We start from the raw sequence: 18259 nt of genomic DNA on the forward strand, positions 1-18259 counted from the left end.
TGATGTATCTGTATATATGAGTATCAGTTAGTTGTAGAATGCTCTGTGACAATTGACATATAATTAATAGTTATATGGATCCGTTTATTACCTATTTGCGTTTTTTATTATTACTTATGTTCGAAATGCGTTGCATGCAATAAAATTCGTAAATCTCTGTACTGTGTACAACATTGTTATTGCCAACATTGTCCCACTTGTTATAGAATATAGACTAAGACTAGTATAGAATTGATGATATAGTATATACTCTCTGACTAGGATCTTAAATACATCATATCGATGACTGATGTATATAATAGTATATGTTAAAATTGAGTTCTTTCTCAGATAATTTGCCTGTTTGTCAATAAGTAATTTTGTTTAAAGAGTAAGTGTTTAAGTGTGTTGGCTTAATTACAAAATAACAAGAGAAAAGCAAAATGGAAGACGACGCCAGTTCAGAATTACAGGTGTGTAAATATTATTTTTTTGAGGTTATAGAAATTTCTATTTAAACGCTGTTTAAGTTGAGTTTTGGCATTCATGGTTATTTGTTTGCAGAAATGTTTATCAGAAAACCCCATGGAAACAGATGAAAGCCCCTTGATAAATGAGAACTCGAACGGACTCTCACACTTGCTCACAGATGGAGAGTTTAGCGGCGTTGATGCTGCCGTTGACGAGTCGTCCGTATCAAACCAAGGTTTTCTTAACGCAGTTGAATTGTCTGCCGGTAGCGTAGGCGATTATCTAGAAAGTAACGCTGAAGGTTACAACACAGATTCTTTTGATGTAGGAGACATGGCAGAAAACTTTCCTAATGACTCTATGGATGCTGATTCCCGTTTGAGTGCTGCTTTTAAACTTAATGACTATAGTGAAAGTGATTCTAAGCAAAATGATAACGAAATGTCTAATGGTGAGTATCCCGTTCATGAGAATATGGAAATAACTGATGTTGACAAAAGTCAAGATAACTCTAAAGGTTGTGATAAAACTGAATGTAGTAATCTATATGCAAAAACTGTATGTAGTACTACTGAAGATGTCATCCCGGTCACTCCAAATGATATCCCTGAGTCTTATGATACTGATGCAGATGGATCACAAACTAAGGTATTTATAATTTTTTCTTGTATTGTTTACTTTGAAAGTGTTAATAAGTATAAAATTAATTCTTAAATTTTTTTTGTTTAGTAAAAGCTTGTGGTATGATTTTCTTATTGATCAAAGTTATTTAGAAATTACGGCACGACTGCTTTAGCATGACTACTTTTAATCAGACTTACTTTTTTACTTTGCATTTTGATTCTCTTTTTTTTACTTATTCTTCTGCAATCTATTCTACTTTTTTAATCTAATAAACTTTTATAGTCTAATGCCTTCCCATTGCTATATTAATGTAATTTCTTATAATTTTTTTTAGCAAGAAGCTGAATTTCAAGAAACTGGTCCTGCTAGTATAATGTCTGGGAATAGTTCTAAAGATAAAACGAAACAAGAAAAGCCTGGACAATCAGATGATGAAGCAAAGCTACAGGAAAAAGTTGAACAAGTCAACACAGTTGAACATGATGATGACGGGAGTTCTAAAGTAATTGCACAATATGAATTTATCCTTAACTTTACAAATATGGGTACTCATTGAAAACTGTATGCTCTTTTGCTAGTTTTCCAAGATTTACATAGTAGTGTATAGGTGTAGTACAACAATAAGCCAGGGCTATATATTAGATTGTTTATTTAGATTGGTGGTGCCGAGGAAACAGAAGTGGTTTCAGAAGATGAATTACCAGTTGTGCAAAAGCCGAGTATTAAAGATGCGGAAAATGTGTCTGATGATGAACTACCAGGCCCCAAGCCAGCTGAACTTCCCGCTGACACTGAAGTGACTATATATTCTTGATTATTACTTTGATACGAAATAAATTGATACTTTGTATCACACAGTATAATCTATTGTAATGAACACTTCGAAATTTCCACGAATGTATCAACATCTTTTAATTCTCGGTAATAATAATAGTGTTCCACTTTTATGCTATTCAGGTGGTCTCCGAAGATGAATTGCCAGCATCAAAAAAAGAAACAAATCGTAAGAGAAAGCCAGACGAAGGAGGGGATTACGATCCGGAATCTCCGACATCGGAAAAGAAACAAGCGGTCGCTAAGGTATGTACACGTTTTACAGATGTCAGACTAGAGAGCTGCACATATGTGTCGACTGTTATATTATTTAATTTTAGAACGGGGAGAGCAAACCAATTCCCGCCGAAAAGAGATCTTCAATAGACGAAAAGCCCAAGAAGAAAGCGTTACCGGAACTGGACAAGTATTGGAAAGTAGTTAACGACGATCCCACCGATTTCACTGGCTGGACTTATTTATTGCAGTATGTCGACCAAGAGGTGAGTGACGCCTCAATACCTTTGGCTTCGATTGTTTATTAACCAAAGACATACTTTTCAGTAGGAGCAAACTATATTTTTTAAAAAGAATTGTGTAAAGTTTAAAATGATGACCATTTTTGCTAATCTCTGTGCTTCGTGAAGCCACGAGAACCGAACTTCATGTGGATAGGCAAGGGCCAGCTGACGAACGCCTCGGGGTCCGTGGGAGACGCCGCGGCATCGGACGGGCGATGACCTAGACGTGTTGTTTCAGAGCGACGCGGAGGCCGCCCGCGAGGCCTACGACGCGTTTCTGTCCCATTACCCGTATTGCTACGGCTACTGGAGGAAATACGCCGATTACGAAAAGCGTAAAGGAAGTAAAAAGAAATGCCTCGAGGTGAGTACCCGCGCCTGCCCTCGCTCACGTTTTGGTAAGGTGAAAAATACTTAATCGAATTGATATGACTTAACAGTTTTTGTAATAATTTGAGTCGTAACACAATGTGCAATTGCTTTTTTTTCCCAACAGTGCAACGAGGCCAAAGGCTACAGTATCCGTCGAAGAGTTACCTAGACGTAGATATAGTGACCGGTGTGTTGTGGTGCTGGTGGTGCTTTGATATTGTATTTACTGGTGTTCATACGTTTATTGTAATACTGTACCGTGTCAAATATTTAAGTTTTGAACGTGAATTGAATAACTTAAGTTTAGCTAATAATCGACGGCCCTAGCGCGGCGCGACAGGTCCTAGATCGGGTCCGCCGCCGGCCGGCCTCTGAGGGAGACGGCGACGGGCAGCGACGGCCAGGTGCGATCAGGTGTCTTCACAATACAAAATTATATTGTCAATACGATTGAATGCTATTGAATAATCCCTTGCTTCTCGCGCGCTCTCGGCGCTCGGCCCCCCCGCCGTGTTCTAACGCCTTCTGCGCTTTCAGGTATTGGAAAGGGGGCTCAGAGCCATCCCTCTGTCGGTGGACCTCTGGATACACTATCTCAATCATATCAAAAGCACTAGACTCGAGGACCACGCCCACATCCGTTCGCAGTACGAACGCGCCGTAGGTCAGTTCGTTCGGCTCCGATCGAAAAGCGCGATCTGTAATGTACGTCACATTGTAAAGACTGTAATCGTAACGTAACTCTTCTAGAGGCCTGCGGCTTAGAATTCCGGTCCGACAGGCTCTGGGAGTCCTACATCAAGTGGGAAGCCGAGAACGGATCGGCCCTCAACGTGACCGAGATCTACGATCGCCTCCTCTCGACTCCGACGCTCGGATACACCTCTCATTTTGACAAGTGAGTGGGAACTCCTTTCCCGAACGGGCGCCGCCGGTCGGAAGTCCGGTCCCGGCCTAACCTCCGTCCGTCAGCTTCCAGGAGCACGTGATGTCGGAGCCCGTGGCGGGCGTGGTGAGCCGCGAGGAGCTGGTGCGTCTGCGGGCCGAGGTGCGCGAGGGAGGCGGCCGGGCGCCGGCCGTGGACCTGCCTCCGGGGGAGGATGAGCCCGTGGATCACGTCGTACGTATTGTGCCGAAATTTGTACTTATTTCACGTTTCCGTTTGATCTGTCAACCGAACGTTATAGCGAGTGGGGGACGAGCAAACCCGACGTACGGCACTAATGCACGACTCGTGCCCGACAGGCATCCGAAGAAGAGGCGCAGGCGATCAAGGAGCGCGTGATCGCAGCTCGGAGGAAGGTGCACAAGAGCACCGGAGAAGAAGTGGCCGCTCGGTGGACCTTCGAGGAAGGGGTGAGGGTTTCGATAAATCTTCGATACGGTAAGATGAAAAGATCTACTTTACTATTCAATTATCCTGAAATGTTTAGATTAAACGTCCATACTTCCACGTAAAACCGCTGGAGCGGTGTCAGCTGAAGAACTGGAAGGCCTATCTGGAGTGGGAGAAGCAGCACGGTTCTTTCGAAAGGGCGCTGGTGCTGCACGAGCGGTGTCTCATCGCCTGCGCTCTCTACGAAGAGTTTTGGATGAGGGTAGGTGCCCCGTTTCGTGAGCGCGAGTAGCCGCAGCGCCTTTCGATAGACACGTCTGAAGCCAATCTCTCCGCCAGTTGATCAAGTTCCTGGAAGAGAAGGCCGAGGGCGCTCCCGAACTGGTGTCGTTGGAGCGCGAAGTCCTGGAGAGGGCCTGCACCGTGCACCACCACGACAAGCCCGAGCTGCACCTGCACTGGGCGCACTTCGAGGAGGCGCACGGTCACCCCGCCCGCGCCGCCGAGATCCTCGACCGCATCGAGAAGACCTGCCCGCAACTCGTCCAAATCCAGTACAGGTAGGCCGACAGACGGGCCCGGGCCTCGTCCTTCGCTCTCGCCCCAAGCTGACCCTCCGTCCCCTTCGGCAGGCGAGTCAACCTGGAGCGGCGACGAGGCGATTACGACAAGTGCGTCCGCCTGTACGAGGGCTACATTGCCGCCGCCAAGACCAAGTCGGTGGCCTCGGCCCTCTCCGTGAAGTACGCCCGGTTCCTGTCGCACGTGAAGAGGGACCCGGCGGCCGCCCGGAAGGCGTTGGACGACGCCGTGGAACGCGATCCCCTCAACGCCAGGCTGCATCTGCAGAGGCTGGATCTCGCCATGCACTGTCCGGACACGCCTTACGAACGACTGGAAGGTGAGGAACCGTCGCATTTCAGGTCGGGAAGGCTCCTTCGGTAATCCGAGTTCGCCCACTGTAAAACTGAAACGCCCCGCAGAACTGGTCCGCTCTTACGAGAAGCGAGAGGGCGCCGATCCGGAGACGAGCGCCCGCTTCGCGTGGCGCTGGCGGGAGCTGGCCGAGGAGCTGGGGGGAGCCGCCGGCGCCCGGGCCGCCCATCGACACGCCAGGGCCCTCGACCGACATCTGCGCAAGAGAGCCCGCAAGGACAAGCACGAGGCGCCGCCCGCGCAGCAGACGTCGGCGGCGGCGGACGGCAAGAAGAAGGACGGCGCCACCGCCGCGACGAGCGCGACGGCCACGAGCGGCGCCTACTACGGCGCGGGTGCGGCGGGCCAGTACGACCAGTCCTACGCGCAAACCTACCAGCCGCCCTGGGGCTACCAGCAGCCGCCCGCCGCCTATCAACCCCACGCCGCTTGGCCCCAGTACCCGAACTACTACTAGCGACCGAGAGAACGTTTCCCTTCGGCCCGAGATAACTGACGAATTACGATTGAACATTGCCCGACGACGAAAAAAGTAAATTTGCGTTTTAATCGCTACCTCGGTCTGATCCAATTCAATCCGTCGCTCTCAAAGTGATTCTCCTGTAAGTTTTGCATTACATATTAAACAGTAAAAGTCGGCTCACTGGCGCACTGACGCACTGACGCGGTCCGCGTGTCGACGACGGGCGGACTTCCCTCCCTTGTTTTGAACTTTTCGTGGCTTTAATTAATAACTAAATAAAAAACGGACTTTTTAATTATATTCTGACGATGAAAAGCTAGAATACGTTCGTAATTTAGGTCGTAAACCTAAATTAGTTAGTATTAAGATACGAAAACGGTTCACTAAAATTATTGTAAAATTTTTCAAGTTATTTCAATAAATAGGTGACATGTAAGTGTTTTTATTATTCGCAACTCGTTTCGCTGACAGAACTTGGCTGACGGAACTCTATCGAACGATCAATAATTCGTTTCGCGCCTTGGTAAGTGCGCGGAGTTTGTAGGTGAAGTTCCCAACGAGTGGTCGTCAATGAATACCAATCTGACATTTGATTTACAATAAGTGTTGTCTGAATTTTCATCTTGTAAACAAAATATTCACTATTTTGTATCAAACATATTAAAATAGAAAAAGCCAAGTCCAAGCCGAGAGGTGTTTTTCGATGAAATATCAGCTGAATATTACGACGTAACATTACTGTGAAATAAATATATTGCATATGGGTTGTCTAACAAATTTCAGTTTATGATTTCACCGGTTTGATTATTAGACAAATTCAATACCAATCGAAAGTCTGAAGTCAATAGAATATGCAAACGGACCTCTCAGTTGCATATATTCACTCGCAGCAATATTTCACTTTTCGCAATGTCGGAATCAGCCTCGAGGAAGTCAAGTAGAAAAATATGAAAAAAGTTGCTATCGCTCAAACGTTCCCAGGTAAGGAACATCTGATTGAACATTCAACTGGTCGAATAACGTAAGCCGTACAGATGAACGCACGCGAAACGCCCACGAGTTGCCTAAATCTGCCACAACGCCGCGCCACTAGCGATATCCAAGAGGCGTATACAAACTGACAATGACAAATTATCACTTACTAATTTTAGGCCAGAGACTCTGTTGTCTTAGTATCTAATTTAAATTAGAAATACTATTTCTTGGTATATCTTCCAGTCTTACTAACTAAAACCTGCTCAATAGAAGCAGGTTGTCTAGCTAAATTCTTGTATGTTATAAACAATAAGGGTCTGTTTCACAATGTATGGATAAAGTAGTTACATTGTCACACATATATCCGGAACGCACTGTAAGCGTTCATACAACTACTACGCAGGATGCTTAGTTTATATTATTCTAGCGCATATGCTAAATATAGCATTAAGGATGTATTAAATATTAAGATCAGTCTAACATCGACCACCATCTAAATAATAATAATAAAAGACTTGTATTTTTTATTAATTAATAAAGTTTCTCTTTTTTTTAATCTATTCAATACCGTCGCGATTTGACTGGCGCAGCCGGTTGGCTACCCGTCGTGATCCTGTGCCTTCTGAAGACCTAAAATCGGTCTGAGTATAGGGTTGCGCGTGTGTTTCAACGCATTTAATGGGTATTTCAAAACAAAACAAAAAAAATTCATTGTAACGTGCTATCGGTAAAAGTGAAACGTGAAGTTAAAAATCGAGGGTAGCAGTTATAAGTGGAAGAAATGGGTTCAGATTTATGTGAGTAAACCTCTTCACATTTCTACCTGTCCCGTTTTATTTCCGTTTGACGGTGTAAAATAGATTTAAGTAGTATTAAGTAATATATTGAATTATCATCATCAATTCATATAATATATTACAATACTTTAGTTATAATAATTAATTGTATTAAATATCAATTATAAAATCAAGATGCATTCCATCCGATATTTTAAACATTATACCTAAATTCGATGGAGATCAAAAACTATTAAATTTATTTTTAAGAAAAAGTGAATATGTGATTAGATCATTTAGATCCTCCAGAGCCTCCAAGTGTAACACAAGATATATACAGTAGAATCCGGATATAACGACCTTCAAGGGACCGGCGATACGATGTCGTACTAACCGGATGACGTACAAAACGGATTATTTCTTAAGTACATACTGAATACATATGTATGTATGTACTTAAGAAATATTCCATGTACTTAACTTACGAATACATATTATTTATTATAATTGAGAAAGTTTGATTTTCTTATTGAAGTAAATAAAACATTTGGTAGGAATCACATCAAGCTTCATTTTAATGGTTCTTAAACATTCCAAGTTACAAAAATAGTTTTGTACATTATGCACTGTAATACAAAGAGATAAAATACATACACACGCACTACACGAAAACTCTGTTACTAACGAACGTACAAAGTCAGTTATTTGAGTTTGTTTTTGACTAACTTTTGTTCGGTAATAAGAACTTCGTACAGCATTGTGAATTCGTGACATCGTTGTTTTCATAAGATCATCATCGAAGTTAGTTTGAACAAATTAATTTGAATATTACGATGTAGATCCGATTGATTTTCCGCAAGATAATTATTGCCATGAAGAACAAATTTCAGACGAAGCTATTGAGACCGAACCTGAAAATTTTCATTTACAGGCCTCAAAAACAGAGAAACCGAAGTAATTCATTAAAATTACCACGGAGCATTAAAGTTGCCACATATAGAAATTCCTGAAATTAAAAGTAAATTTATCATAGACACGGGTAGTTCTCGATCTTTTATAAGTCCTGAAATAGTCAACAATAGAAGTGTACGGTTCCTGGGTCAACGGGATGCTTCAAATAATAGAGATTTATTGATTTACTCTATATTTACCACTCGCGTGTTACAATAGAATATGAGCGAAATAATGACGTGCTAATTGCTATATACCGAATGAATACAATTTAACAGTCAAAGAGAGTGCCTACGTCTGGCTATGCTCTCGGGGTGTAACTCCCATGATTTAGTTCGCTATGAACGAATGTAGAAGAGAGTGCCTGCGTCGGGCTATGCTCTCGGGGTGTAACTCCCATGATTTAGTTCGCTATGAACGAATGTAGAAGAGAGTGCCTGCGTCGGGCTATGCTCTCGGGGTGTAACTCCCATGATTTAGTTCGCTATGAACGAATGTAGAAGAGAGTGCCTGCGTCGGGCTATACTGTCGGGACGTAACTCCGACGATTTGGGAAATCGTCACGCTTATAAGTGATCGATGTGTACAGCCATGGCACGTACAAACATAGGAATTTGTCAAGCTTGTAAATGAGCAAGAATGTACGAACCTTGGCACGTACATAGGGATCGTCACGCTTATAAACTAAGAAAGCCTGAGTGAGCAAAATGTACAGCCTTGGCTCGTACAAGAAGAATATTCTCAACAACTAGTTAGGGATCATGGAAAAAGAACTCATTACGTATACAAATACTTTACTGATAAAATAGGAAATAGAAAAGAAAGAAGAAAAGTAGAACAGGAGAAACTAGTTTTGATTTAAATTAAAATGATACTGTATTTATTAAAGGTATTGTTACGAAGACGGGTCTGACTGCAATGTTTCTAGATTTTTCTACTAGTTAGAGAACTTTTCAGCAGGCTGTAATATGATTTCTGACCGTTTCAGGAGAGGGTCAATCACATATTAGAAAATTGTAATTTGCATATTGTTACCCTAGTTTTCAGGAAGCTGAAACCTTTTTTCAGTCGGTTTCAAAACATGTGTCGTAGAGTGGTGCAGTTTTCAGGAGACCCGTTTTCAGGCGTTTGCAGGCCTAGGTATACCCCTTTGATGAAGGAATATTCTAGACCAAACTTTCTAGGTGTGAGACAAGGACGAAATGATACGAGAGAGAGAGAGAGAGAAGATCGGAACTTTCTCGAAACTAGACTGAGCACACTAGAACGCCGTACGACAAGGAGGGAGTAACGTGCGAAAGAGACAAAGAGTGCGGACGTTCTAGAATTGTGCAATCGCTACTCAGTAGGAAGCCCGCCTAGAGAGTTCTCGAATATTGTTTCGTCGAGCCACCTTTAGTTTGGAATGCGATAACAAGAGAGAAACACCGAAGCGATAAAGTGCGAATAAAGTGAATACAAGTGATAAAGTACAGTGTGAAGTGTGTATAAGTGAAGTAATTAGTGACTGTGTTTTTGTGTTATAAGTGCATCTCTGCAATTAATTCGTGCCCATAAATTCCTCATTGATTTACCAAGAAATAAACCCTTGAATAAATCTACGGCATTTTCTATCCGATCCCCTAGCTCGTAACAGTATTAATCAACGTAAAAGCAAGGATAAGTCTAGGTATCAAAAAGCAAAAGTTAAGGGTAAAGTTAAAAGAAATGTAGTCTTAGTAGAAACTAACGCTAAAAATAAAAAAAATCTAATAAAAGACATAAAACGCCCCTCACAGGTTCGACCTGCTAGTGACCCAAGCAGTAACGATCCAGGCATTCTCCCTTCAGAGAAGGCACCGGACTTATTTCATATGATAAGTGGATAGCGATTAAGACATTAGATATTTAAGGAAGAATTAGAATTAAATATTTATAGATATATAGAACTAAATAGAATAGTAGAATTACAGTTGAACACTAGTAATCCTTCGTTAATATATTTCAATGACGTGAAACTTCATGTTAATTATATGTTAAATATCACACTGAAAAAATACTCGGAAATTGTACCAATTTAAAGGAAAAAAAGAGGACTCATTAATCTCTCTCTCATTACTCTCTAGTAAAAATGCTTACAGGAAATTTGGATTATGACGATGCCATTAAATATGATAATTTAATAAAAGACGTAACATCTCGTGAACATTTTTCGGAAAAGAAAACTACACTTATATCCGAAATGATAAATAAGACTTGTTGCAAACTCTACTATAAATATTACCAGCAATCTCGAACAAGTAGGTGATGCAATTAATAAAATTATTATTTTTATTGAAATATCTTTTCAATTGTTTCGCATGTTAACACATATCTTTAATTCTTTCTTACATAACTTTCAAATAATTACCGCAAAATTAACTGAGATTGAAAATATTTTAGCATTCAGTAGAATAATGCACTTGACTTATCGAAAAACAGATCGACTAATATTCAAAGTAGTTCCTGAAAATGTTTTAAGAATATATAATATTTTAAGAACAATGTAATTACTTTAATATTAGAAATACCTTTAGTTAAGAAAGAAAACTACTTTTACTATAAGATTGTACCCCTACCCATCACCCAACCTGAAACAAACCTTACCTTATTGTGAAGGGGTTGAAAGCGAAGTCACTGTCGACGCCATGTAAAAATATAGAAGAACGAACATACCTGTGTGATGAGCTGCAGACCATGGTACCTGTTGAAGACACCTGTATCCTGGACCTGATGAGATATTCTCACAATGTTTCCTGAAACAAATTCCAATAGAATTCGAAGAAATTAAAGTACAACTCTTCCAAGTTAACCGATGGATCATATACACTAAATCACCTATTGATTGAGAAAAAGGTGTCGAATGCGTTGGCTACCTCTACCTTATCCGAGATGATAACATTATCAATAAGTAGCCGCGGGTCAGCATCTCTCATTTTAGTCTGACCAGTTTCGCAGTTAATAATATTCCAAACAGTTTTTACTTTATTATCAGATTTAGAAATTTTATTACTAATTGATTTCGATTTGGCAAGAATACATACCCTTTTGAATATCTTCGAGTAGTTTCTTACATAAGTGTGAAATGATAGATCAGATGTCAGTGACTTTTCATAGTACAAGTTATATAAGACATCCCTGCTTATCCTTATCCCTTTAGTAGACCATTCATTAAATTTAAACTTGTGAGTTATTTTTATACTCTTTTTTGGACATGCCTTATTAAATTCATGGCAGAGTATACTAAATAGATTATCAAATTTTATATTTGGATTTTTGATATTTAAGCTAGAAGAGCATAGTTTATTTAAAACATTATTTTTAAATTTTTTTTTTCATTTAATGGTCTAAGTGTATTTTTTTTATTTGGCGGATTTATTTTATTTAATTTAAAACTAACAAGCTGTCCCTTGTGGTCTGACCTTACACCAGGTATTATGGAAGACTGTTCAATGCTACAGTTAGTGAAAATATTATCTATACATGTACTAGAGAAAGCTTTTATTCTGGTGGGTTCACTAAATAAATATTTTAAGTTATATTTTCTCAAAGTACTATCATACGCGCTACAAAATAGTGAAAGTGTGGTGTGTGTGACACACCAATAGTGTCAGTCTAGAGACAATAAGCTTATATGTCATTTTAGTTTTAACCCTTATATCTTTTCTGGCATTCAAAAAAATAATAGTAAGTAAGCGTTAATACAACTACTACGCAGGATGCTTAGTTTATATTATTCTAGCGCATAAGGTATTTAGCATTAAGGATGTATTAAATATTGAGAGCAGTCTAACATCGACCACCATCTATAAAACACTTGTATTTTTAATTAATTAATAAAGTTTCTTTTTTTTGAAAAATCTATTCAATACCATCGCGATTCGACTAAGTACCAAATAACTATTTTATTTATTTATTTTAAGCCTTAAATTATTTCCCATCATCATCCCATCGAGCATAAGGTCTGCCTCTGTACCGTTTGCCTGGTGGGCCTCTGGGTGCCATGTAGTTACTACATTCGTCCAACTGTGATCTGTTAGGCGTGTTACATGACCCGCCCCCTTCCACTTCAGTTTTTTGGCGTGGCTTAAAGCATCAATTGCTTTGGTCTCTGATCTTGTATATCTTTTTAATGTTTAGCATGCTCCTTTCCATGCCTCGTTGACATGTATTTATGTTGATTGTTTTATTTGTAAATTTCCATGTTTGACATGCATATGATAGAATAAGGCACGAGTCCATAACTCTCTTCTTAGGCACTATAGGCTTATCACTTTTAAATATTTCTTTACTAACTCCAATATTTATTCCACGTACTTCTTACTCTTCTCTCTATTTCTGTCGCTGTTGAATCCAATTTGTTTACCCAAGTATATATAAGTTTGAAACTACTTACTTCAAAAGATCTACTTAAAAAAATGGGAATGATGAGTTAGAATATGTTTCAAACCAAATAGCTATATGCAACACAAATTATTTGGAAGGTAAAAGTTCCGCATAAGAAACTTCGCATTTATAACTTAGGATGGGCTTTATGTGAAGAATAGCGCTATCTGATAGTCGTGAAACGCAACAATAGTTTATCCTACCAAAACGTAATCAATAGCTTATTTGGAACTCATCAGTACATTCTGAAACAGACCCTAAATATAATAATAAAAATTATCTTTGCTGGACCCACCCAGGGTACAATAGAGGGACCGCTCGCGTGGAACTTCTGGACCGCTACTTCTGGACGAGGACGTGAGATGATGACGTTTTAACAGCGGAAGGGGAGACCGCAGGTATGTCACCCCACGGCTAAATATGAATGATCGATGCAGATCGATGACCACATTCGAATTCTCTCTCTTAACAGACACTCGGAAAGAGAAAAGTGGAAATTAGGATTCGTGAGCGGAAAAACGAGAGGGACGGGAGAAGAAAATATTGTGCAAACGCTTTATTAAGTAAAATTCTATAACATCGAGTCATACATCATTTAAACACAACTATATACATGTCCGTCCATATACCATCGTACTGCATCCGGCACCCGACGCACCCGCGAACGAAGGCCGCATCTCTCATTTTAGTCATTGCACAGCGAACGAGGCGGGGAGAGGCCGCTCCCGTCACGAGCACGCCGCCTTGGCGGCTTTCACGGCTGAAACACCAAACGGAAACCGGTAAGCGGCGGCGACGCGAGGAGCCAGCGTCCGCCCAAAGCGTCGTCACCCCCACGAGAACTCACCCTCTCTCTCTTTGCGTCTCAATTTTTTTCTTCGGCGATTGATGGCCGCCAACTCGGCCTAGAAAAAGAATCATTCGTCAGTTTGCGGAACGGAGCGTCGCCTCGGAGACGTTCGGGCCGGCCTACCTTGACGGAGTGGTACGCCTTGCGGAGGTCCGACATCCTCGTCGTCAGCAGCTTGATGCGCGACGGAGAGTCCCAGGCGGGGTCTGCGGGAACGAGGAAATCTTATCGACGACGGCTCGCTCGGACGCCGACCCGACCGAGTCGAAAGGAAACTCACCGAGATCCACGTAGAAGTCGTACTTGCGACGAGCGCGACGGCCACGAGCGGCGCCTACTACGGCGCGGGTGCGGCGGGCCAGTACGACCAGTCCTACGCGCAAACCTACCAGCCGCCCTGGGGCTACCAGCAGCCGCCCGCCGCCTATCAACCCCACGCCGCTTGGCCCCAGTACCCGAACTACTACTAGCGACCGAGAGAACGTTTCCCTTCGGCCCGAGATAACTGACGAATTACGATTGAACATTGCCCGACGACGAAAAAAGTAAATTTGCGTTTTAATCGCTACCTCGGTCTGATCCAATTCAATCCGTCGCTCTCAAAGTGATTCTCCTGTAAGTTTTGCATTACATATTAAACAGTAAAAGTCGGTTCACTAGCCCACTGACACACTGACGCGGTCCGCGTGTCGACGACGGGCGGAGGTGACGCGCTCCTGAGCTGGGACATCCCTCCCTTGTTTTGAACTTTTCGTGGCTTTAATTAATAACAAAATAAAAAACGGACTTTTTAATTATATTCTGACGATGAAAAGCTAGAATACGTTCGTAATTTAGGTCGTAAACCTAAATTAGTTAGTATTAAGATATGAAAACGGTTCACTAAAATTATTGTAAAAATTTTCAAGTTATTTCAATAAATAGGTGACATGTAAGTGTTTTTATTATTCGCAACTCGTACGGACCTCTCAGTTGCATATATTCACTCGCAGCAATATTTCACTTTTCGCAATGTCGGAATCAGCCTCGAGGAAGTCAAGTAGAAAAATATAAAAAAGGTTGCTAACGCTCAAACGTTCAAAGGTAAGGAACATCTGATTGAACATTCAACTGGTCGAATAACGTAAGCCGTACAGATGAACGCACGCGAAACGCCCACGAGTTGCCTAAATCTGCCACAACGCCGCGCCACTAGCGATGTCCAAGAGGCGTACACAAACTGACAATGACAAATTTATCCGGTTCCGCACACGACACATCAATAAGGCGTTCCACACAGAAGCTCACTATGTGCTTCCTATCTGAATCGAACTACCAATCTGATGTTTACAAAAATTTAACACAAGTTCACATGCTTTTAATCAGTATTCTGTACATAATGTCAACATTTTCACAGCTCAAAAACAACTAAATTTTTATTAGTTTACTTTTCATGCTTTGTATAATTTGGTGATCCAGATTGATAGTATTGTTCTTAAATTTACTTATCACTTACTAATTTTAGTAACTTAGTAACGCTCACGAGTTGCCTAAATCTGCCACAACGCCGCGCCACTAGCGATATCCAAGAGGCGTATACAAACTGACAATGACAAATTATCACTTACTAATTTTAGGCCAGAGACTCTGTTGTCTTAGTATCTAATTTAAATTAGAAATACTATTTCTTGGTATATCTTCCAGTCTTACTAACTAAAACCTGCTTAATAGAAGCAGGTTGTCTAGCTAAATTCTTGTATGTTATAAACAATAAGGGTCTGTTTCACAATGTATGGATAAAGTAGTTACATTGTCACACATATATCCGGAACGCACTGTAAGCGTTCATACAACTACTACGCAGGATGCTTAGTTTATATTATTCTAGCGCATAAGGTATTTAGCATTAAGGATGTATTAAATATTAAGATCAGTCTAACATCGACCACCATAAAACACTTGTATTTTTTTATTAATTAATAAAGTTTCTCTTTTTTTTAATCTATTCAATACCGTCGCGATTTGACTGGCGCAGCCGGATGGATACCCGTCGTGATCCTGTGCCTTTTGAAGACCTAAAATCGGTCTGAGTATAGGGTTGCGCGTGTGTTTCAACGCATTTAATGGGTATTAAAGGTAAGGTAAGGTAGGGTGGACTCAATTTCCGCTCTTAGACGCGTAGTCGGTCTGTTGCGCCTAGGACGAAAATATGTTTGTTAAGGAGACAATGGCCCGTGATTGTCCCTATCATTGTTTTGAGATTGGTTCTGTTAGAAGTCGCTTAGTAAGTTGCGGGTTCACAGCCGGCAGAGCCATTTTGAACTGTTTGCAATCTACACTTCGCAACCATCGTTGATTCTGGAGTACGGTGGATCTCTGGCGAATCCAGGTTCGAACTAGCGAGAAGGGCAAGGGGAGGAGCGGATGCGGGCCAGCAGGTATCATACCAGAGCCTCTTCTCGCAAGCTCGTCGGCTGCATCGTTGCCGAGAGAGCCACTGTGTCCCTTAATCCACTGTAAGGTAACTCTATTTGTTAGAGCTATTGCCTCCAGTGCTTCGTGACACTCCAGTATTAATTTGCTGTTTGTGTTTTCGTTACCGAGCGCCATCAGCACGGATGCACAATCCGATATGAGCTTAATGTAAAAGTCATTGACTCCCATCCGCTTTACGGCTCTGGCTGCTTCGGTTAGAGCGACACATTCACATTGGAAGATTGTGCTTTGTGTGCCCAGAGGTAGGTGTATGTTGATGTTGAGATCAGAGAGAGAAAGGAGAAAATACCAGCGCCTGAACCACACCCTGTTTTTGAACCATCATTGTATATACGTAGCTCATTCAGGGGCGACTGATCCTGCTCCTCTTCTCTCAGTTGTATATTTCTTTTTGAATATTAATTGATTAGTGATTCTGTCACATGGCGCAGCTACAAGAGGTTGGTACTCTATTGCCCTGTTGAGAATCACTGTGTGTGAACTGTAGTGGTTTTTTCCCCATAGGTCCAATACCATAAGTCTGATGGCCGCTAGTGCTGCCTCCTGCTGTATGTGTAGGTCCAGAGGTAAGATTTGCAGGGCTATCTCCATTGCTGCGGTCGGAGTTGTTCTCATACAACCGCTAGCAGCGGACATGGCAAGCCTTTGGAAGCGTCCCAGTTTCGTGATCGCCGTTTGAAGTTCAGATCTTGGCCACCAAACCAGGGCTCCATAAGTCAGCATTGGCCTGATTATGGCAGTGTATAGCCATATTATTTTAGGCGATAAGCCCCATTTCACGCCTAGCATTTTTTTGCATTGATAGAAGGCGATCGTTGCTTTGCTCAGTTTGTGTTCTAGGTGTTTGTTCCAGAGCAGTTTACTGTCCAGAATCACACCCAAGTACTTTATTTCATTTAATGGGTATTTCAAAACCAAATAAATTTTTCATTGTAACGGGCTATCGGTAAAATTGAAACGTGAAATTAAAAATCGAGGGTAGCAGTTATAAGTGGAAGAAATGGGTTCAGATTTATGTGAGTAAACCTCTTCACATTCCTACCTGTCCCGTTTTATTTCTGTTTGACGGTGTAAAATAGATTTAAGTAGTATTAAGTAATATATTGAATTATCATCATCAATTCATATAATATATTACAATAATTTTGTTATAATAATTAATTGTATTAAATATCAATTATAAAATCAAGATGCATTCCATCCGATATTTTAAACATTATACCTAAATTCGATGGAGATCAAAAACTATTAAATTTATTTTTAAAAAAAGGTGAATATGTTATTAGATCATTTAGATCAGAGCCTCCAAGTGTAACACAAGATATATACAGTAGAATCCGGATATAACGACCTTCAAGGGATCGGCGATACGACGTCGTACTAACCGGATGACGTACAAAACGGATTATTTCTTAAGTACATACTGAATACATATGTATGTATGTACTTAAGAAATATTCCATGTACTTAACTTACGAATACATATTATTTATTATAATTGAGAAAGTTTGATTTTCTTATTTAAGTAAATAAAACATTTGGTAGGAATCACATCAAGCTTCATTTTAATGGTTCTTAAACATTCCAAGTTACAAAAATAGTTTTGTACATTATGCACTGTAATACAAAGAGATAAAATACATACACACGCACTACACGAAAACTCTGTTACTAACGAACGTACAAAGTCAGTTATTTGAGTTTGTTTTTGACTAACTTTTGTTCGGTAATAAGAACTTCGTACAGCATTGTGAATTCGTGACATCGTTGTTTTCATAAGATCATCATCGAAGTTAGTTTGAACAAATTAATTTGAATATTACGATGTAGATCCGATTGATTTTACGCAAGATAATTATTGCGTTGAAGAACAAATTTCAGACGAAGCTATTGACCGAGACCGTAGAACCTGAAAATTTTCATTTACAGGCCTCAAAAATAGAGAAACCGAAGTAATTCATTTAAATCACCACGGAGCATTAAAGTTGCCACATATAGAAATTCCTGAAATTAAAAGTAAATTTATCATAGACACGGGTAGTTCTCGATCTTTTATAAGTCCTGAAATAGTCAACAATAGAAGTGTACGGTTCCTGGGTCAACGGGATGCTTCAAATAATAGAGATTTATTGATTTACTCTATATTTACCACTCGCGTGTTACAATAGAATATGAGCGAAATAATGACGTGCTAATTGCTATGTACCGAATGAATACAATTTAACAGTCAAAGAGAGTGCCTACGTCTGGCTATGCTCTCGGGGTGTAACTCCCATGATTTAGTTAATCGCTATGAAACGAATGTAGAAGAGA

The 18259-nt window shown here is 40.7% G+C and overlaps 1 protein-coding gene and 1 long non-coding RNA gene across 3 annotated transcripts; one reads left to right on the plus strand and one right to left on the minus strand.

Annotated features, from left to right (window-relative positions):
• Window positions 1–105: 105 nt before the first annotated feature.
• On the plus strand, window positions 106–14180 carry LOC123716106 (pre-mRNA-processing factor 39). 2 transcript variants are annotated; one of them, XM_045671666.1, is made up of 16 exons: window positions 106–452; window positions 544–1098; window positions 1409–1576; window positions 1730–1870; window positions 2032–2154; window positions 2229–2390; window positions 2647–2772; window positions 3318–3444; window positions 3531–3678; window positions 3753–3900; window positions 4026–4136; window positions 4214–4378; window positions 4456–4676; window positions 4749–5017; window positions 5100–5387; window positions 13820–14180. In XM_045671666.1, the coding sequence occupies exons 1-16, from the start codon at window positions 423–425 to the stop codon at window positions 13939–13941; spliced, it is 2904 nt and encodes a 967-aa protein (XP_045527622.1). In that variant the 5' UTR covers window positions 106–422; the 3' UTR covers window positions 13942–14180. The 2 variants fall into 2 exon arrangements, with proteins under 2 accessions (XP_045527622.1, XP_045527621.1); XM_045671665.1 differs by lacking the exon at window positions 13820–14180 and having other exon boundaries at window positions 107–452; window positions 5100–5944.
• LOC123716107 lies at window positions 13163–13658 on the minus strand. Its single transcript, XR_006754516.1, has 3 exons — window positions 13595–13658; window positions 13469–13526; window positions 13163–13381 (listed from the first exon to the last, which is right to left on the minus strand). It is a non-coding gene; the product is annotated as an uncharacterized LOC123716107 (long non-coding RNA).
• Window positions 14181–18259: the final 4079 nt, after the last annotated feature.

This window comes from Pieris brassicae, chromosome 11, assembly GCF_905147105.1.
Source record: "Pieris brassicae chromosome 11, ilPieBrab1.1, whole genome shotgun sequence".
Classification (NCBI taxonomy): domain Eukaryota; kingdom Metazoa; phylum Arthropoda; class Insecta; order Lepidoptera; family Pieridae; genus Pieris; species Pieris brassicae.

What these genes read in the sequence shown, in the direction of transcription:
- LOC123716106 (XM_045671666.1), top strand. Translation starts at nt 423, where the DNA reads ATGGAAGACGACGCCAGTTCAGAATTACAG. An exon ending in AACTTCCCGCTGACACTGAA is followed by an intron (nt 1,871 to 2,031) that starts GTGACTATATAT and finishes TATGCTATTCAG; the next exon opens with GTGGTCTCCGAAGATGAATT. An exon ending in CTCGTCCAAATCCAGTACAG is followed by an intron (nt 4,677 to 4,748) that starts GTAGGCCGACAG and finishes CCCCTTCGGCAG; the next exon opens with GCGAGTCAACCTGGAGCGGC.